This window comes from Leopardus geoffroyi, chromosome A1 (genome assembly GCF_018350155.1).
Source record: "Leopardus geoffroyi isolate Oge1 chromosome A1, O.geoffroyi_Oge1_pat1.0, whole genome shotgun sequence".
NCBI lineage: Eukaryota > Metazoa > Chordata > Mammalia > Carnivora > Felidae > Leopardus > Leopardus geoffroyi.
Window position 1 is genome coordinate 192,958,672 of NC_059326.1, and position 22,179 is coordinate 192,980,850.

At 45.7% G+C, this 22,179-nt stretch overlaps 1 protein-coding gene across 3 annotated transcripts in view; it reads right to left on the reverse strand.

The window, feature by feature from the left end:
- The window catches only part of GALNT10 (polypeptide N-acetylgalactosaminyltransferase 10), a 224,938-nt gene that overhangs the window by 127,231 nt on the left and 75,528 nt on the right, over positions 1-22,179 (reverse strand). For all 3 annotated transcript variants that reach the window (XM_045436518.1, XM_045436527.1, XM_045436507.1), the window contains exons 2-3: positions 5,626-5,728; positions 3,017-3,155 (exon numbers count right to left, since the gene is read on the reverse strand). In XM_045436518.1, coding sequence (XP_045292474.1) covers positions 3,017-3,155; positions 5,626-5,728 — 242 coding nt within the window. The remainder of the gene's footprint in view (positions 1-3,016; positions 3,156-5,625; positions 5,729-22,179) is intronic.

Here is a 22,179-nt window from a genome sequence, read left to right on the forward strand (position 1 = left end):
GAGAGCCCACAGAGCCACAGAACAGCGGCTGAGGCGAGGGTGTAATGTTCCCAGATGAACTTCTTTCGTAGAGCCAGCAAGATGAAATTAGTGCAGAATTCTGAACTCTGCAAGGGGCTAAACACATAAATTGAGTTTCTGACCCTCGGAGTTAGGTCACAGCTCTGTGTCCAGCAACATCAGTGATATCTGAACTACAGTCTCAGACTTAGATGAAAAATCTTGGGCTTGACAGTAAAGACCATGAAACAAATTGCAAACGCCATGGACAAGCGCTCCGAGCTCCGAGGCCCCACACTCCCTGCCCTCACAGCAAGAAGTCCCATGAATGGGGCCTATCCTGGATAAACAGCACCCCTTTTGTGTGGTTTCCTCATCTACAAAGCAGAGATGATAATAAGGCCAATCTCACAGCACTGCTGCGGGAACTGAAAGATAGGAATAGGGCAGAAAGCATTTCGTAAGTAGCCCAAACATGCCACCAAGATTAATTCTTTCTTACAGGCTTGCTTCAGTTTAGGTCACTTCACTTTACTGTGTTCTGTAGATGCTGTGTTTTTTACAAATTGAAGGCCTGTGGCGACCCTGTGTTGAGCAAGTCTGTTGGTGCCATTTTCCCAACAGTATTTGGTCACTTCGTGTGTGGGCCACATGCTGGTAATTCTCACAACATTTCAAACGTTTTCATTTTTGTTATTATATCTGAATTGCTGCAGTCTCATGATAAAACCAAAATGGATGAGGACTTGCTTCCTATGGATGAGCAAAGACAATGGTTTGTTGAGATGGAATCTACTCCTGGTGAAGATGCCATGAAGACTGTTGAAATGACAACAAAGGATTTGGAACATTACATAAATGGGAGTCGATAAAGCAGTGAGGTGAGGTTTGTGAGGACTGATTCTGGTTTTAAAAGAAGTTCTCTTGTGGGTAAATGCTATCGAACAGCATCACATGCTACTGAGAAATCTTTCTTTCAAGGAAGAGTTCATCAATGCAGCAAACTTTATTGTTTTCTTTCAGGCAATTGCCACAGCCACCCTGGTCTTCGGTAACCACCACCCTGATCTGTCAGCAGCCATCCACATTGAGGCCAGACCCTCCGCCACTGAAAGCCGAGACGATGGGTAGCATCTTTAGCAATATATATTTTTTAATGTTTACTTATTTTTGAGAGAGAGAGACAGAGTACCAGCGGGAGAGGGGCAGATAGAGAGAGAGAGAGAGAGAGGGAGACACAGAATCGGAAGCAGGATCCAGGCTCCAAGCCATCAGCACAGAGCCCAACACGGCGCTTGAACCCATGAACCCGTGAGATCATGACCCGAGCCAAAGTCAGACACCTATCCAACTGAGCCACCCAGGCGCCCCATTTTTTAGCAATATTTTTAATTAAGGGGTGTACGATGGACTTTAGACACAATGCTATTGCACACTTAACAGAAAACAGTTTAGTGTAGACACAACTTTTGTATGCATGAGGAAACCAAACAATTCATTTGACTCACTTTATTGCGGTGGTCTGGAGCACAGCCGGCAGTATCTCTGAGGTGTGCCTGTACTGCTTTCTACCAACTGCGTTCTTACAGGTGCAAAGATCTTACGGATTACAGATGCTACGTCAGACTCCCTGCTTTCAAGTTCCAGCTCCACTACTCAGCTGTGCCATCGCATGCAAATTACCTAACCTTTTTGTGCCTCAATTCCTTACCTGTAAAATGATGATAATAAAGGTACATACGTCGTTGGTTTTTGGAAGGTTTGGCCGAGTGAGGGAAGCGCTTAACGTACCTAGAATATCTTCTAAAACTTAAGCTTTGCAACAGAATCACCTGGAGGGCTTGTTAAAACATGGATTGCTGGGTGCCTCCCAAGAGCTTTTGCTGCAGTAGATCTAGGCTGAAACCGTGAATCCACGTGTCTCATAAGCTCCTAGGTGCCCATGACGTTGCTGGTCCAGGAACCACACTCTGAGAACCACTGGCTAAGAATGATGCCTGGCATGCAGTAAGCACCTAGTAAATGTCAGCTGCTATGATCTTTTCCTGGGCTCTACTTTCTTAATTCCTGAGCAGCACATTTTATGCTCTGGTGCCACTCAATACCGCCTTCCTGTAGAATTCCCATCTGAATTCCCATTCTAGACTCCCATTCTACCTTTGGTGGTAGTGTGGACCCAAGATAAGCTGCACCAGCATCACATGGGGGCTTGTTCATAATGCAAGTTCTTGGGTCCTGACCCACATCTATTGAATCAGGATTTATGGGGGTGAGGCTTAAAATCCTGGGCTCTAACATCCTTCCAGGTGATTGTACTGCACACCAACTCTAGGCACTACCGCTCTAGCAGAAAATCACCACGACCACAACAGCTCTACTGAAGACACGTAGGGAGGCAGGACAGCCTCAGGTCCAGAGTCTAGTTTTTGGTTGAGCTGGAGACCTGGCTCAGCTTCTTGGCCGCCTGTGGCCTTACAGGACTTACGACATTTAAAGCAAACGAAGTGCCTGCACATGATACCTGTTCAATGGATGTTAGCTGCCATTATTATCTCTTTATCATCGTTACAATGTGTCCTGTCTCAAAATGACTTGAGGTAGCTTATAAAAAAAAAAGACACAAATACCCACATGCACACGGCAGCTAAAACAAAGTCCCCTGTTTAAGAAAAGGAAATAAAAATGTATCTCCTCACGGAGAGCACAAGGGTTGAAGCTGTCGTTGCAATGGTCTGAACTTGAGTTTTGAACTTCCCCGTGGGCCAAAGAGGGGAAATGCAGAGGATACATGGGTCCCACTGCCTGCAAAGGGGAAGGAGACTGGCTGTCTTTCATCCCTCTGCCACACGACCGCTAAATCTAGGAGACTTGGATCACACAAACCTCTGCGCCAAGGCCTGGGCTACCAAGGAGGGAATTTCCTCCAGCAGAGCTTCATGTACCTGTTTCTTTAATTCTCATCAAGAGCCACGGGCAAAATCCTTAGATCCCAGAAGATGAGAGATGTTACACTCACTTTGGGTGCCGAATATCCGGGAGAGAGCGATTCAGGGAGATTTTATCACTGACGTAAATGTTAAATCCATTTTCTCGGTACGCCTGATCCACTCGCTCAGCGTCGGTCATGGGGTAAGGTCTCCCTTGTTCTCCATTTCCTAGGAGAAAAGAGCAAAATCAGTGTTGCTAACTGAATGGGGTGGGGGAAGAAGGATGAAAAATATAATTAAGCCACAGAGGTAAAACTTTAGCCTTGGATACAGAGCGGACCTCCAGATTTTGTGAGGTAGGGGTATAAAGGGGGTAGGGGAATGAGGGTTTATTCAGCCATGGCCATGCCATGTACTTGTCCTCATGTAATGCCCACAGCAAGTCATCAGGGTGGACTTGTGAACCCTCATTCTACAGATGGATAAACTGAGACTCAAGAAGGTTATAAAAGCAGGTCTGTGGGCTCCAAAGCCCATGCTTCCCCAATTCGCCAGGGGCCCCAAACACTCCTGACCATGGATCCTACCACTGGGATGGGAGGCCAGGCCTACTTAAGAGCTGACCAACCACGGGCCAGTCACACCAACTCTCTGAATTTCAAATGTGAAGTTGCATCCATGACAGAATTTGTGAACGATAAATCACTTACACTCCTGTGAGGAATAGGGTTACTCTCTAGGCAAGGCAGACTTCATATGCAAATAAAAATGGCCACAAATGATAAAAGATGTTTTGATCTTTTAAGCCAGCAAACAATTAAGATCTGTCTAGCCTAGGCCAGGATTGCCTGAAAAATGTTGCTTTGCGTCATGGATTTGGGTGGATAATGCGCTAGCTGTCCTTTCTCTACACAATCCATTTGGGGAAAGAGACCCTGATGGTCCAGGAAATTATTCTCTGGGTTCTCAGGGTGCAGATGGTGAGTATGAATGTCCACACCAACCCCCGCAATAACAGTCCAAGAATCTGCAATGGGAGAGAAATGGTCATAAAAGCAGCTGATTAAAAATCACCTCACCTTCTGGAGCCTGTGGTCTGAGCAACACCCTATTTACTTTGCAAAGTAAACATTGACAACATCAGCTTGATGGGAAGGTGCAAGCTGAGAGGTGGGGCCAAGGCCTGTGCCTACAGCCTTGTGGCTCCAGCCAGATGAGAGAGAGGACGCCGCCATCGTGCAACGCTCCATGAGAAGACGCTGCTGCCTAGTGCCCAGGCCAGATTCCGCAAGGGACACAAATGCAGCAAGCAGAGAAAGAAGAGCCAGAAGCATCTGCCTGGGGAGGGAAGTTTCAGGAGTGGGTACCGGGAAGCAATTCAGAGCTCAGGCCCTAGAATCTGGCAGAGTACAGCTTAAGGCCCAAACCCGCCACTCCCAGCAATGTCACCCTGGGCGTGCCATTAGCCTTTCGATGATCGGGGTTTGCTCTTTGTACTAACTGGGATAAAAGAAGGGCCAATGTAATGACTAAGGAGACAATGTCACGCCAGATGCCTGGCACAGAGTTCACACTCAACACAAGCTGGTTATTATTATTCTTAATACCGTTTCCACTGCTTACTCTTTCCTTGCTAGTTAGCCCAATGTTCTAATAATTCTGGTATATCCGTCTGGAGAATCAGCTCTTTTCAAATGTTTCCTCTCCCAGCTTAAGCAGAACCCACCCCCACTTCATTTTAAATCACTGGCTTATAGAAAAATGCATGTCATGTCTTTAGATTTCCCTGACCATCAGTTATTATATCAGCTCTATTTGGAGGCTTGTTATAGTCTGGGTTTTTTTTTTTTCATAATGTAATCTAAAAAAAAAAAAAAATCAATAGTGGTGGTGCCTTTAACTGGGATGAAATGAATAAAATACCAATCCCTCTATTTGTACAGTGCTTTCCAGCCTTGTAAAGTTGCTTCAAATCTGTCCCTTTCCTTGTCACAACACCCAGTCCGTGGTGTTGGGGCTACCCTCCTGACCCCTAAGTCCAGGCTCTCTAGAGACGACTCTCCACGTAATTTCTATATACTCCCCCCGCCCCCAACCCTTCCCAACTTCCTGTAACAGGAACTGCTCCAAAGACTAATTAGCCAAAGAAAACTTGAGCCAAAGCCTGCTAACTCCATTCAGTCTTATGGCTACAGAGCTGGGTAGGGATCGACTCTGTCCTCCAGAGCTGGGTTCAAGTCCCAAGCCTGCCTCTTTCTCACTGTGTGACTGCAGGCAGATTACCCTGCGTCTCTGAGCTATGGGCCCCTTCTCGTCAAATGGGCCACAAAGGGTGACTTGGGGTTTCACTGAGAAAATGTGCAAAGTGTGCAGCACGGGCCTCCATGCTCACTGTAGGTGTTTAATAAATGTTGGCTCTTATCATGACCGCTCTTCATTCTAGTGGCAAAATACCTCATGAGGAGGAGACATCTACTCCCCAGTAAAGGTAGTAGGAACAACTCTTGAAGGCAGTGGACCTGATGGTTTGAGTGGAGAAAGGGGTCAGCTAACAGGTGAAGAGGGGGACCCCCAGGAAGCAGGGGGAGGAAGAATGGTAAATGGAGAGGGAAGCAACAGGAGGTACAGACATGCCTGCTAAACACACACACACACACACTTCACAGGACCTGCCAGCCGGCAATACCACTGTCCATACCTACGCGCTGGGCGTCCCTCCTGATGGCTTCTTGGTCATGCCAATCCTTCAGCTTTTGCCCATCTCCCAGGAAAAATATCTTCTTCTGCTGATTGTGGGAGCCCTTAAAAAAAAAAAAAAACATAACAACTGTGAAAAAGAAGGAAAGGGGAAATAAATTTAGTAACAGAGTCCCAGAAATTGCACTACCTATGGGACGTGTTGGTTTTGACTGATGGTCTGTCACCATTTGTTCATTTATTAATTCTCTCAATATACCTCTGTTAGCATTGGCCATACGCCAGTCAGGTGGGCAAAGGTCAGAAGGATGACAGGTACACATGTCCACCCTCCTGGAACTACAAACCGGCAGGAGAGAAAACAGATGGACAGACCTTCCTTTCCCCCAAGGGAGAAAGCAGTAAGTGTGACTCTGTCCAACAGAAATCTAACGTGAGCCACAAATGTGAGCCACACGTGTAACTTTAGATTTTCTAGTATTCACGCTAAAAGAAAAAAACAAACAAAAACCAGATGAATTAGGTTTGGTAATATATTTTATTTAACCCAATATACCCTACCTAAAATATCGTCATTGCGAAGGTACTAGGTTTGAAATCAGGTGTATTTTGTACTTGTGTTCACCTTAATTCAGACCTTCCCAGGTGCCTAGTAGTCACAGGTGGCTCGTGGCTACATACTGGACAAGGCAGGTAAGCGAACCTTACTTAGATCAGAGGCCTGGAGACAGGGCCCCAGGTGTTCACTTCCACCTGGGAGAACCGGAGATAATTTCACAGACGTGAAGGCATTTGGGCTAAGCTTCAGGTAAGCAGAAATGAGAGGCAGGGCATAGACTTCCAGGTGTGGTGGAGAGTGGCCAGAGCTGGGCTGGGCCTGAGGAGCTCTGAGCACGGAAGCAGAAACCAGCTCTTGGTCACCTCTACAGTCCCCAGAAGAGCCTAGTCCCCAAGAGGGTGAACATTTGGCCAGTGTGTGTGGAGTGTATGAACAAGCAATTGGATGGCTGAAAAAAAATGGGAAAATACAGCGGCCACAAGAGAGCAGCCCCCTGGGGCCAGGCTCTGAAGGCATTTCCTGTGTCTGGGAGATGAGCCCATCCTGGTGTGCCCATTAGGAAGCGGTTTCCCTAATTAAAGGAGTTGCATGCGACTGTCTGGGGTCATCACAGGGCACCAGATGCTTCCCCATGCCAACAGTGAAGTCTAAACACTTGGCCCCGGGGCTCAGTTAGAGCCTTCCCCAGGTAACGCTGCGCTGCACGGCTGTTTAAATGTCTTCCTGTGTTCACGAAAATGAGAATGGCTTTCCACATCACCTTGCCCATTAAAAATCTTGCAGACTTGTTCTTGCCACTGTGGCATGCAGGAGGCAACAGTCCTTTTTCCTATGTAATTAGCTACGAAGACCCGCAGCATGTGACACGCTGTGACATTAGCAGTAACAAGAAGCCACCAGAAGAAAATCATCCCCAAGCCAATTTTTTAAGTCTCTGGCTGATCCTTGTGTTAGCAGATTTTCCACAACGGCTCAATATCCTTACATCAGCTCTAATGATAATCGCAATCCTTTGCATTCATTCCCTCTCCTACGGACCTCTCTGAGTTGCAAGAAGCAAATTCTGAAAGTTAGCATGCCAGACGTGTTGGTCAGAGAGGGAAGGAAAACTGTGAAAACAAAGGCCACGTGCCTGCAAACAGTTCTCGGGGCTCTCAGAAAACACAGAGGCTGCGCTGGAAGCCCCTTCAGCAAGTTTCCACTGCATTCAGCTACATTTCCACAGGAGACACTCAGCGCTGCTTTGGGAAGAGGGGTTCCGAGAGGAGGAGCTTGGCCCCCTTTGAACCACACCAGCAATGCATCTGTCTGTTTTCTGTACCAGGATTCCTTGCGGGATTTCATTTTAAAAAGGTCCTCTGCTGAAAACAAACCGACAACCAAATCTCCTAATAAATGAACAAATACAAGTGGAAACTGATCAGGGCCACATCTCCATTTCGAAGAGCAGCCAAGCCTTGGGGTGGGTCAGGCGCCTGCCCAAGAAATACTCCATCACTGAGATGTCAAGAGGGATGGGTCAAGGGCTGTTTAGCAATGTTTTGTTCAGCCCTCCCTCCCAATTCCTTTTCCTTCTCCTGCTACCCAAAGACTGGAAACTTCAGGTGACTGCTCAGCTCACTGGTGGAACCAAGAGGCTCTGCAGACTGAGGCCACCTAAATGGAAGAAGCCCATCTAAAGAGGTTCTCAAAGTATGAGCAGCACTGCCCCACCTGGGAACTTGTGAAAAATGTTAATTCCTGGGCTCTGCCCCAGTCCTCCTGAGACAGAAACCCTGGTGGGGGGAGGCCCTAAGATCTATGTCTTAACAAGTCCTCCAGGGTGCCTGGGTGGCTCAGTTGGTTAAGCATCTAACTCTTGATTTCAGCTCAGGTCACAATCTCACAGCTTCGTGGGTTCAAGCCCTGCATCATGCTCTGTGCTGGCAGCATGGAACCTGCTTGGGATTCTCTCTCCCTCTCTCTCTGTCCCACCCCCCCATAACACACACACACACACACACACACACACACACACACACACACACACACACTCACACGTCCTCCAAGAGGTCCTAAGCCGTTCTTGAGTTTAAGAACTACTAGTCTCGAATAAAGAGGCCATAATCCTGCCTGCTCTGAGTTGCTCAGACCAAACCTAGGCTCTAGTATCCAAGTTGAACAGATTGATCATCAAAGGTCACAAAAACCTTAAGTATGGTCGCTAGCAAAAACAATCTGGTGGCTTTGAGGTTTGGTTTTGTTTTTGTTTCATCTTGTTTCTTAATTGCCAGTGCAGGGGTGGGGGGCAGGCAGGGAAGGGAGATTTCCTATTGTTCTATCAAGATTTTTGGCTTCTCTTGAAAACTCGAAAGACATGTCAATGTTCAGGCTGAGTTCCCTCAGCTCCTCAGCGGGTTGTGACAAGAACTGCCCTGCTTAGGTGAGGCAAGCCTCTCCAGCTTGCCACAGTCCCTACCATTCCTTACTGCTTTTCATCTGGTTCCCATCTCTCATTTGTGTCGCTTGCCTGGCCACAGCGAGTCTGCATATTGCCGCAATACACACTATTGTATAATATACGATGTACAGTGCTGCAATTAGAAACTGTGTGTTAGGAGGACTAGGAGATGAGAAGCCATGGGGAACACAGAGGAGTTATCTTGTTCTCTGAGGTCCTGAGGCTAGAATGAGCGACAATGGCAGGGGGCTTCGCTCAAGGTAGAGAAGAAATTCTAAAAGTTGGATCGTGCTAGGATGAAACAGGACCAAATAGGAGGAAGATATTAGAGGAGGCCAGGAATAGGATACTTGATAGTTCATCAGGATGTGAAAGAGGGGAATCACGGCTGGATTGGGGCTAGTGCCTCTCAAAATGAAATCAGCAGGGGCGCCTGGGTGGCTCAGTCAGTTGAGCATCCTACTCTTGATTTCAGCTCAGGTCATGATCTCATAGTTCGTGAGACTGAGCCCCACGTTGGGTTCTGTGCTGACAGTGTGAAGCCTAAATGGGATCCTCTCTCTTCCCCTCTCTCTCAAAAAAAAAAAAAAAAAATTAATGTGCAGTGCGATCACAGAGCAGGGGTGGGAGATCTTGTTAAACACAGATTCTGATGTGGGGACTGAGACTCTGCACATCTAACAAGTTCCCAGGTGATGCTGGTGCAGGTGGTTCATGAAGGACACTGAGTAGCAAGGGCTAGGTGACCCTTAAAGGACATTTCAAGAGTCTAAAATTCCACGGAGGGCTCTGTTTCCTCCATCTGTTCATCAAAGTCTTCCCTCGACACGGGAAATGCAGCACGGGATTGAATCGCACAGTTGTGACCTCATGGAAGTAGGCTCCTTGAATCTTGTTCTCAGAATGAACAGTGAATTGCTGAACTGACAGGGTAGAGAGTTGAGGTTCCAAAATTCTGGGAGTTTCACACCCTCAGCTTCTACGACCTGCACTGCCCTTTGCTTTTATGACGTTTGGCCTTCTGGAATGCTCTGTGGACAGGATCTATGCTGTTCAGGTGGTCCCACTGGCCCTTCCATCTCCCTAAGCAAAGAGGACGTCAGAGCCTACAGACACAGGGAGTTCTGCACATCTAAACACATAGTTATAGAGAGTCCTCAAATATCCAAGCTAAGCAGATACTCAGAATCAATTAGTCCACTCCTCCCCCATTTTACAGATGGGGAAGCTGAGGCCCAAAGAGGCCCAGCTACCCAACCAAGGCCACATAAGCAGGCAAGATGATAAGAACCATGTTCTCTGACTCCCAGGCTAGTCTTCAGTGAAGAGAGTCCTTGTGTTGTGACCTTGGACAAGGTCCAGAAGCCACAAGCACCCTAATTTTCCCACCTGGAAAATGGAGACAGCACTACTGACCCAAAAGGTACATTCAGATGAAGTGAGAAATCATAAAAACAGGATGCATCCCAAGAACTTCCAGAATTTTCACATACATTGTGGATATCAACTCCTCTAGAATTTTAAGAATCTACTGTAAACTGACATCTTCTCATCAGATCACCTGGATACAGAACTCAAAGTTTGCTATTAATTGCTTCACAATTAATAGGTCTGAGCTTTCAGTAGGAGAAAATTTAGGTTTCAATCCTAAAATCACAGAGTTTTCAGTGCTCAGAGGGCTCTTTTAATCCTATCCACAAACCTGAACAAAAGTTGTGGTCAATTTCAAGTGGTTCAGGACTCTCTGAGGTCCATCCATGGAAACCCCACAGACAGATCATCCAAACTATCACCAAACATTTATCAAGACCTACCCTGTGCCAGGCATTGGGGATACTGGCAGGACAACACAAAGCCTGTACAAGTGTTAATGGGGGCTTACAGCCCAATCAGTCTCTCTCAAAGGGTGGTTCTTGGGAGGCCTGGGACCTCATTATAGATGTAATTTCCTGGCCCTATCCTGAACCTATTATATCAAAGTACCTGGGGGTAGGGAGCCAAGATGTGTTTTTATTTATTTAATTTTTTTTTTTTTTTTTTTTTTTTTTTTTTGAGAGAGAGAGAGAGAATGCACAGGTGGGGGAGAGGGGCAGAGGGAGACAGAGAGAGAATCTTGAGTAGGCATCACATCAGCACAGAGCCCAGTGCGGGGCTCAATCCCATGACCCTGGGATCACACAGCCAAAATCAAGAGTTGGACCTTCAACTGACTGAGCCACCTAGGCGTCCGATGTGTTTTTAAACACAATCCCCAAGTGATTCTGATTCACAATAAAGCTGGAAAAACCACTTGTCTAAATCTAGCTGTCTCGATATGAAATCTGAGGCTAACAGAATAGAACAGATTTTCCCTAAATTCCTTGGCTTGCCAGCCCCAAAGCCCAAACCAGATCTGGCTGTTCCCTCCCTGGGACAGACTGTGAGCCTCTTGAAGGCAGGGGCATCACCTGTTTTGGTTCATCAGTGTGCGTTCTTAGGCCAACACCTGGTCCGTCTTAGGCCCTCAATAAATACCAGCTGAATGACTGAGGGCTGCTCATCAAAGGGGCAGGCTGCCTAGTTTAATGACTCAGAGCATTCCGGCTCCAGAGCTGGAAAAACCTAGGTTTCACTTCTGGGGTAGGTGGACCCCAATTTCCCTGACTGATAAATAGGGAAAACTAACAGAATAACCATAACCTGTGGGTTGTTAGGGAGAATGAACTGAGCTAATCAATACAGAGCATCTAGCTCAGTGTCTGGCACAAAGTCAGGCCTTCTCGGTAAAGGGGGCCTAGTAATACATTATCTTTAGAGAAAGCTTATCACCCGGTGTTTATGATAGCCACGTTTGGAGGAACAGAAGAGGGCGGGAATCAAACAATAAAACCATAAGCCCTGTAGATGCAACCTATGTAACACCTGAGCTGATGCAAGTGGCCACTGCTGATAACAGGATTTAGAGAGTCTCCTCATTCACAGGAGGGCATGTACCCAGGTGGAAATTCTTCAGAAAAGAAGAAAGTTCCTAGTTAAGAGTGGCAATCTGCAACAGAAACAAATGTCACAGGACCCTTAGCAACAAGAAAGGCGTGGACAGCACTTCTCAAAAGACAGCAATTCCTCCGCAATAGCAATCACTTAATATTATGCAAGCAAGCATGTCTGGATTTTCAATCCAGGGCCAACGGTAAATTTCTTTAATTCTACAGACTCGAACATTTGTCTGTGAAAGCTGTGACTGCTTCCCTTCAGCAACCATCTCTTGCCCTTGGTTTCCAGAGGTCCTTTTGGCACAGGAATCAAAGGGGCTGGGAGGGAGCATGGAAAGAGAGGTGAGGGAGAGTCTGTGGAGGAGACTGGCAGAATTAACGTGGCAATCCCATTAAACAATAAATGGGAAATGGATTTCGACTGGCTGCTCTAAATAACTGCTTCTGGTATCTGCGTGCTTTTACTTAACATTCCACGGAAAGAATCGATTAGTGTTCAAACAGCCACACACTCACACACACAGACGGAATTTTAATCTTTTGTTGAATCACTATTTAGCGTGCCTGGCACTCTTCGGAGGGCAGAAAGAAAGACGGTGAAGCAAGCCAACTGTGTTCTGCCCAAGAAGAAAGATCTATCAAAGTGCACTCTAATCCCAACATTGCAGACTCTGCGACTCCCACTCAGAGGACTCTGGCATCCCTCGCTCAGCTGGCGAGTGTCTTCAAAATACGGAAAACAGGTGATATGCTTCAAAACAGCAATGCCCAAAGTCAAACCGAGAAGGTCATCTGCTGCAGCCAGGGTCTGAAAACATATGACAAACCAGATTCTGCTGCAAATTTAACATGGCTGCTCCCCCTGACCCTCCTTTCACCCAACCCTACAAAGGCACTGGAATGATTTTGCTTTGAGGTTTAAATGGCTCTGTATAATTCCAAACGTTTGTTTATCTGCTAAGTAGATTATTCTAATAACCTTCACACACACACACACACACACACACACACACACACACACGCGCATACAGCAAAGCATTCTCCTCAAGGTTGCCTGCAAGGTTATACTTCAAAGAGGGCCAGGTACAGCTTGATTTACTGAAAGCATAAAGTTACTTTAAGCAAGAGAGTTTGGACAACTGGATAAATGTACTTCCTTTATGAGTTTTGAGGACATAAGCTGGATTGTTTTTATTTATTCATCCATCCAACAAATAAGGATGACTCTGTTGGTAAATCGGGGACCTACTATGTCCAAAGAACTGTGGGGGAGACAAAGATAAATAAGATAGTCCCTGGACTCAACAAATAGCATGGATATGTGACAAGGACATAAGAGGAAAAAACACACAATACTAATATAAGGGCGCTGAAACTTGTACGGATAAATTCTATAGATATTTACAAGAACCAAAGATTAAATTCTACCTGGGAAAATCAGGCAAAGATTCCTACAGAAGCAGAGTCTATGAGAGTTGCCTGAAAGGATGGGTAGGATTTTGACAGGCAGCAATGGGGGGTGGGGGGGGGGGGTTCGGCTGTCAGAATCTAGTTGGAAGGAAAGCATGTACAAAGAAAGGGACTTCATGAAGTAAGGGACATGTTTACTTAACGGCAAAGAGCCTGACTCAGCTGGAGTGAGTAGAGTACAAAAGAGAGTCATGGGCCATGAGGCCAGGAAGTCTGAACCGGACTCTGAGCACCTTACACTGGAGCTGCTCAGCAGGTGGGAGCCACAGAAGGTCTCTGAGCAAGGAACAGGGGGGGGTAGAGCTCTAAGAATAAAATGTTACTACCTATCCACTTGCAACTCATCTCAGAATCTTCCTCTTCCTGGGAGAGAGGGTAGAAGATGGTCTTGTTTTCATTCAGAGGAAAGGTTCCCTCTTTCTGGCCCAGGACCACTCTCCTTCCGGCATTCCCTGGGTCAGACTTCTACGGGGCTGACCTTACCCCAACCGCTATCTGGTAGGCTGCTGTTCAGAGACAACCTGCCTTTCACCATAACCAGTACCAAGCTGTATGAGACAACCATGAAATGTAAAGGGCACTGTCTACGAGGGATGAAGACACTACAGCCCAGTGACCACGAGACTGCCTGAGTCTGCTGAGCGCAGGTCAGGTCAATCTGCTGTTCCACTCAGCAACTGTCCATTTTCCCAGCTCTGATAACTCCGCAGTCTCGATGCCAGGATGTTGGAATCTGAAATCTAGAAGGGGCCCCATTTCCTAAGAGGGCAAGGTCATTCACAGACAGGAACCACCGTTTAAAAAGGCTGATTCTGGGGGCGCCTGGGTGGCTCAGTCGGTTAAGCGGCCGACTTCGGCTCAGGTCACGATCTCGCAGTCCGTGAGTTCGAGCCCCGCGTCGGGCTCTGTGCTGACAGCTCAGAGCCTGGAGCCTGTTTCAGATTCTGTGTCTCCCTCTCTCTGACCCTCCCCTGTTCATGCTCTGTCTCTCCCTGTCTCAAAAATAAATAAAAACGTTTAAAAAAAAATTTTTTTTTAAAAAATAAAAAGGCTGATTCTGTACTTTCAAGGGCAGATCCACCTGTCCAATTCACCTTTTGTATAGATGGCTCTAGAAAAGGTCATTTGCTACTTAAGGTGTGAAAGCTCATTAAGAGACTTTTTCAAGCAGCAGAGAGAAAAATAGCCAAGATATTTGTAATGTCTATTATCTAAAGGGCAAATGGAATCTTTAGTAACTTCTTGCTTCCATTCTAAAAGAATGACATCAACTTGTACTATTTTCTTCAGAGGAAGTTCCCAAATGTTTTATCACCTGGTGTGTGTGTGTGGGGGGGGGGGGGCACAATACTCTGATCCATAATTTTATAATGTTCATTTGAGTCTCTCACCCACCCATCCACCCACTTAAATGTTTAATGAGTACAAGCACATGCTAGACTCTGTGCTATGTGTCCAGGATATTGGGGAGCAAGACAGACAAGGACCCTGCTCTTATAGAGCTGCAGTATGGTGTGTGGCAGGGGGGATTATACACTTTAATCCAGAACCACAGATAAACTGGAACAGCTACAGTGGTGTGTGCATTAAAAAAAAAAAAAAGTACATGGTGCAAAAAGGTTCCTTTCTTTCAGATCAGATCAGGAGGGTTTGATCCCATCAAAGGTTAGGGGAGGCTTCCCTGAAGAAACGGAGGGAGTATGATTAGGAGTTAATTCAACTGAAAGAGGAAAACAGAGCGTTCCTGACGGAGGGAAAAGCAAGGCTATGCAAAGGCCCTGTGGCAAGGCACAGATGAAACATAGGTGGGACTGAAAGAAAGCAGTGTGTGTGGCACACGGACGAGGAGGGAAAGGCTGATGGGGATGAGAGGTGGGCAGGTGTAAGGATTTTGTCTGTCCCGAGATTTTATATAATAGGAGGTGGCAAGATCAGGTTGCATTTGGCAGGCTGTGTTATAGCCCAGTGGAGAAGGGATTAGGAGACCAAGAAGGGTAGAACTAAGGGAGGAGGCTCTCACAGTGTATACGTATAGGCAGAGATGATGCCAGCATGGGCTAGGAAGACACAAGTGGGGATACACACGGACAGGTTTTTTTTTTTTAACAGAGTCACAAGGGTCTATAGTCCGCAGGTCTATAGTCCAGAAATGCAGGCTGAGAACTCTGACACTTGGGCGATAAGTTTGTCTTTAAGGTCCATAAGCCCAAAGTCCTGTCGATGCAGGTGGGGTTGACCCGGGGTCTCAGCCCAGATCTCCCTTGGTCTAGCCTGGTGTTTGCCTCATCACATGTTACTTTCAAGTTTGAATCCTGTTCATGGACAACCAGTCACAAAATCAGACCCTAACAGAACTGTATCATCTGCATAGTAACCTTCAGGAATTGCATGACACGTGGTCAAAGAGAAAGAGAAACAAATCGTAACCGGGGAGGCTGGCGATCCTCCCGTCCCCAAGCTCAGTGAGCCACTGCCACGGATGGTGTCCCTAGAGGCCTAGTTCTCTCTAGCCTCTGGCATGTGAGCACTTCAGCGCTGAGTGAGCCTTCTCTTGGAAGACAAGTGATTTCACTACCTCAGAAGGCACTGCGATGACTTCAACTGAAGAAATCGTCACCGGTGTTACAGCCAGGGGAAAAAAAGTCCTGCCTAAACTGGACTTTTGAGAGGTGGTTTGTCATTATATTCCATGGGCAATTGTCAAGGGCCATTCTGATTTTATGTTATTTCCCCCTAAAGTGGTGAGTTTATTATAACCTAACCCTTTTGTAAGATGAGACTTTACTATATTATTATTGTCATTATAGCCACTTTGAAGATGACAAAACTGAGGCCTGGAGAGAAAATCAATAGGAAAGTGCTTTGCAAACTGCCAACCACCCCATGAGCGTAATCATCACAGCTAATGGTTCCTTCCACACACATCTGCCCACTCCCTCCCACGTCTCAGAACACAGTCCGTTCTCGGGAAAGAAAAACTCGCTGGAGTGAATCATACTTCTGTGCCTTGTTCACAAGGGGTCTTGCAAATCCCAGTCTAGCCAGTAAGTGATCAACCACAGGAAAGCCTCCAGAGTGTTCTCAGAGGCTCGGCGGAGGGAGCCCAACAGAGGGTCACTGCCCTGCTCTGCAGAGCAGATGTGGATGTGTACGGAGGAAGGCGGGCAAAACGAGGAGCTGCATACAAGGCAATTTCTTAGCTTTCAGGGGTGGAAAAATGGCTGCAAACACATCTTATTGGTCTTCTGCTTGGGGAATGAGAACTGAGACACCAAGCAATTCAGTTCTTACTCTATTAATAGCACTAATTACAATCAGGATCCCCTATACTCTGAAGACAGCACAACCAACTGTGTAACAGCACCTGCTTTGGAGTCAGAAACACCTAGGCTTGTGTCACAGTTCTGCTTCCTAGCTGTGTGACCTGAGGCAGGTTACATTGTTTTCCCCAAGCCTTGGTTCCTCAAACATGAAACGGGGGATATGAATAGTATCTGGCACACAGGTTCCTGTGAGGAATACATGAGCTACAGCCAGTAAAGGTCTTAGCAGAGTTTGGTATTTAGGAAGCACTAAAAAATCAGAGCCACCATTATTAGTTATTATTTGGACAGTACTCCGCAATCGACAAAGCATCTTTACATACGCCATCCTATTTCTTCACCACAATCACACCAGGATGAAGGCAGCATCATGAAGTTATCATAATGTTCTTCCTTGTGGATCCCAGACTCTGAGAATCCTCTCAATATTGTGCTCCAAGTGGCCCGTAACAGTCAGCCGGCAATGACCAGAAGACAGGATGTATCCACCATGCCTGCCTTGAGCTGGAAGAGCGAATTCCCAAGAACGCCTGGTAAGGTGTGGGCCACTGGCTGACTTCTACCATCTTAGAGCTTCAGGCTGCTGACTGTTCACTGCTTGCAAAGGTCCCCAGGGCAGTGGGGAGGGGAAAGTGGGAAAAGCAGGTGACTGATGGCCACCCCCGCCTCTAGTGCTGCCCTCCCCTCACCCACAACTGCCAGGGTCTTCCCATGTGCCATGCCTCAGAGTCACAGAATCTAGGTGCTGAATGGGAGCTGAGGTTCTTTCTGCTCTGTTGGCCCACTGGACCCAGTAACCCTCTCTTTGCCGTAACGCATGGATGGTCCCTGAGACTGGCTCGGGCACTTAGGGGAGTGTCTCCGCACAGATGGCTACAGTTATTAGAAAACTCCTTTGGGTACTTAGCTCCTTGGGCTCCTTCTTGGCCCCAAAGGAAAGTCTCTGATGGACTATGATCCTGGCCTCGTCCATCTGCCATCTTGGAACCTCTAAACTCTTCTTCATTTCTCTTGGGGTGGGAACCAAAAAGGGCTCTGAACCTCCTTGAGTGGTATCCCCACCACTTCCCCAGCCCCTACCTTGCTCTCACTCTGGCATTCTTGTTCTTACACACTGATCTCTTAAGACATACAGTGCCCCAGGCAGGACACATGAGGTGTAGACACAGCAGCACACAGGATGGTGTTCTGAGAATACACCACTTTGCTATGAAAGTAGACACCCCTGTAGGAACAAATCCCAACTCTCAGGGGCGGGCCTTCCTTGACCTCCTTGACTACATCATAATCTCTAAGTGTGCCCTGATGGCATCCTTACTGCTCCTTTGTGATTTGTACATTCATTTGGGTGATTCTTTCATTATCGTCTGCCTCTCCTCAAACTGTGAACTCCATGAGGGTAGGAGATAGGAATTTTTGTTAAATGAATGAACAAATGAGCAGAGACATCTTTTTTTTTTCTTTTCTAGATAAAGTCATCCATGATCACACATGTCTACTACAGTCCCAAGGGATTAATACCATAAATGGGTTCTGAGGATTAACTTTATCCTCTTGACTGAAAGGTTTCAGGTCAACTTAATGGGTTCCAAAACTAAAGAGAGCTGCTGTGCCTGGATCCTAAAGTGATTTCTAAAACTTTATGTTCCCCAGGAGCTGTTCTCTTTTTTCTGTCACAGTAATCGGAATTTTAGCTGGGAATATGACTTCTCAGCATGCAGATATTTCCCAGACATCCTTGCAGCTAGTTGTGGCCTGACTAGGTCCTATCCAACGAGAGGCGAGTGCAGGTGTTGTGTGGCATTCCCCGGAACCCACCTGAAGAAACCTTCGTTCCTTCTGTGTTGCTGCCTAGAATGCAAGTGCCACCGGGATCATGAGATGGAGGGTCACTCCCTAGAGATGGTGAGGATACTGGTGGGAAGGAGCCCTAGATTCCTGAAGACTTCAGGGATTGGAGCTGTCACACCAGCCCTGGACTGCAAACCTCCAGACCTTCTTCTCTTGAGGCTTGAAAACCTGAGAAATCACTTGGTGTGAGACCGAAAACCCTGAAGGAGAATCCAAAAGATCTAGTTTTCAGACTTCTGGCTCTACACGTACGAAGAGTGGGACAGTAGGCAGGTCCGTTGTCTTTCTAGATCTCCATTCTTTGAATATAGAATGGAGGTCAAAATATCTGCCCACAACATGATTATGTAAAAAATGCTAAGGAATCTACAAAAAGGTAGTAGAACTAGCGAGTTCGGCAATGTCACAGGATACGAGGTTAACAAATGAAAATCCAATTGCACTGCTAAATACCAACAATAAAACATTGGAGATTCAAATAAAACATACCATCTACAACGGCATCAAAAATATGAAACACTTGAGGGATCAATCTCACAAAAATATGCAAGACCTAAATACCGAAAACTACGAAAGAAATCAAAGCTCTAAATAAATGGAGAGATACATCATATGTTTATAAATCAGAAGACTTGACGTTGTTAAGATGTCAATTCTCTATCTGTGGACTCAATGCAATCTTTGTAGAAATTGATACGCAAGGGACATAGAAAAAGAGCAACAGTTGGAATGCTTAATATCCACTAATTTCAAGGCCTGCTCTGGGGCCACAGTGACCAAGGGAGTGTGGTACTTGAGTCAGGAAAGACATGTGATCAATGGGAACTGCATGGAGAGTCTAGATGTATCATCAGTTGATTCTGAACAGAGGTGCTAAGGAAACTCCATGGAAAAGGATAATCTTTTCCACAAATGGTGTTGGAACAACTAGATATCCATATGTCTACATATAAACCTCAATCCTTACCTCACACTATACACACAAATTCACTTGAGATGGATCATTGACTTACATGTAAGAGCCAAAACTATACAATTTGTACAAGGAAGTATGTGAGCAAACTTTAGCAACCTTAGTTTAGGGGACAGTCTCTTAAACAGGACACAAACAGCATAAAATATGCATAAATTGGAATTCATTATAATTAAAAGCCTTTGCTCTTTTAAGGGCAAGCCATGGACTAAGAGAATATATTTGCAAGAATATATTTGATGAAGGACTTATATTCAGAATGCACATAGCATATGTTACAGCTCAACATCATTAATCATTAGGGAAATGCAAATCAAAACTACCATGAGAATAGCCAAATCACGGAGAGAGCCCAAATGTCCATTAACTGATGGATGGATTAAGAAGATGCGATGTACACATATGCAATGGAAGACTACTCACTGATGAAAAAGAATGAAATCTTGCCATTTGCAACAACATGGATGGAACTGGAGGGTATTATACTAAGCGAAATAAGCCAGTCAAAGACAGATATCTGATTTCCCTCCTATGTGGAGTCTGAGAAAGTTAACAGATGATCATAGGGGAAGGGCATGAAAAATAAGATAAAAACAGAGAGGGAGGCAAACCACAAGAGACTCTTAAATACAGAGAACAAACTGAGGGGTGATGAGGGAGGGGCAATGGGGGGGGTGGTGAAGAAAACAGATGATGAGCATTTGTTGGGTTGAGCACTGGGTGTTACATGTAAGTGATGAATCACTGGAATCTACTCCTGAAGCCAAGACTACACTGTATGCTAGCTAATTAGAGAATTACAAAACAGGAAGACAAAGCAAACAAACAAGCAAACAAACAAAAAAAACCAACTACCATGAGATACCATTTTACAGCTACCCAGACAGTGATAATTTTTAAAAATGGAAAATAACAAATGTTGGCAAGGATGTGGAGAAACTGGAACCCCTGTACAATTGGAGATTGTATGGAGAGGATACAAAATCTCACAGCTACTATGGAAAGCAGTTTGGTGGTTTCTCAAAGGTTAATCATAGAAGTATCCAGATGACCCAGCAATTACACTTCTAGGTACGTTTCCAAAAGCACTGAAAGCAAAGACTCACACAGTTGTTGTTGTTGTTGTTGTTTTTTTTTAAAGGAAAACACCACATCACTGGTGGTGTTGCCCACACTCCTGATGAAATCATTCTCTTTATTTTATTTATTTATTTTTTTTTTTAATTTTTTTTTTCAACGTTTATTTATTTTTGGGACAGAGAGAGACAGAGCATGAACGGGGGAGGGGCAGAGAGAGAGGGAGACACAGAATCGGAAACGGGCTCCAGGTTCTGAGCCATCAGCCCAGAGCCCGACACGGGGCTCGAACTCATGGACCGCGAGATCGTGACCTGGCTGAAGTCGGACGCTTAACCGACTGCGCCACCCAGGCGTCCCAGTTGTTGTTGTTTTTAATGTTTATTTATTTTTGAGAGAGAGAGAGAGAGTATAAGCGGAGGAGGGGCAGAGAGAGAGGGAGACACAGAATCCGAAGCAGGTTCCAGACTCTGAACTGTCAGTGCAGAGCCCGACACGGGGCTCGAACACGCTAACCGTGAGATCATGACCTGAGCCAAAGTCAGACACTTAACCAACTGAGCCACCCAGGCGCCCCTCACATAGGTATTTTTATGCCAACGTCCACTGCAGCATTATTCACATACCCAAAAAGTGGAAATGAGTCGACTGTTCCTTCATAGACAAAGGGATAAACAAAACACGGCACAGACATACAACAGAATATTTTTCAGTCATGAAAAATTTGATATATGCTACAACGTGGATGGATCTTGAAAATATTATGCTTAATGAAATAAGGCAGATACAGACGGATGCATATTATATGATTCCACTTACATGAGGTATATAGAATAGGGAAACTCATACACACAGAAAGCAGAATACAGGTTAACAGGGGGAAGAGGGGAGTTAGTGCTTAGAGGGAGTCATTATTGTTGGGGATGAAGAGAAATGTTTTGGGTACAGTGTTAATGGTTACACAACATTGTGATGTCTTTAATACCACTGAAATATACTCCCGCAAATGGTTAAAATGATAAATATTGTTACATACCTTTTACCACACTAAAAAGAGACACCTCCCTCCTTCTCCCTCATCTCCCACAGAAAGCTAATTCTTCCAATTTTCAACCCTTACATATTCTAATGCCCCCCTGGAAATTTACAATGGATGTTAACATACTTAGGCTCTGTAAAGTGTCACAGAAAAGAGAGCTGCCTAGCTTTGTGTAATCCAACATTTCACAAATTTATTTGATGAGAAGTTCCCCCACCCACCCACCCCCGCCTGCTCGCAAATGATTAGCATCCTGGGGAACCCAGGGACCTTGTTTTGAAACGCGATGCTAATGACAGGGTTTATGAGGAAGAATACAACACGATTCCTCCCCTCTGCAATGTGCAGTCAGTTTTTTGGTTTTTGCTTTGAAGCACGTAGACGTGGAACAATGACGTGACGATTTCAAGCTGACATACTGACATGGAAGGAGGGAAATAAAGTTTATGATAATATAAGATTCTCTAAAATAAAGCTCCAGTCACCTACTGAGGCATCTGTCATCTGTGTCTACTAACACATCCATTCATCCAGCTATTCATCCATCTGATGAACATTAATTGTGCAACTACTATTTGTTGGCTCTGGGTTACATGCTCCAGAGACTATGATACATAAAAGACACAGTTTCTGTCTATGGTAGAGCCAGATTTGAGATCATTTCCTTCTAAAAAAAACCTGCTACTGAGATCTAAAAGAACAGCCATGAATTATTCTAGAATAACTGTTCTGGAAACAGCTCTGCAGAGGGCACTGAAGGATGAACATAACGTGGGCTGGTGAAGGCACCGCAAAAGCAGAGGTGGTAAGGTTGTCCAGGAATGTCCACACAGAAGAGTGCGGACTATTTT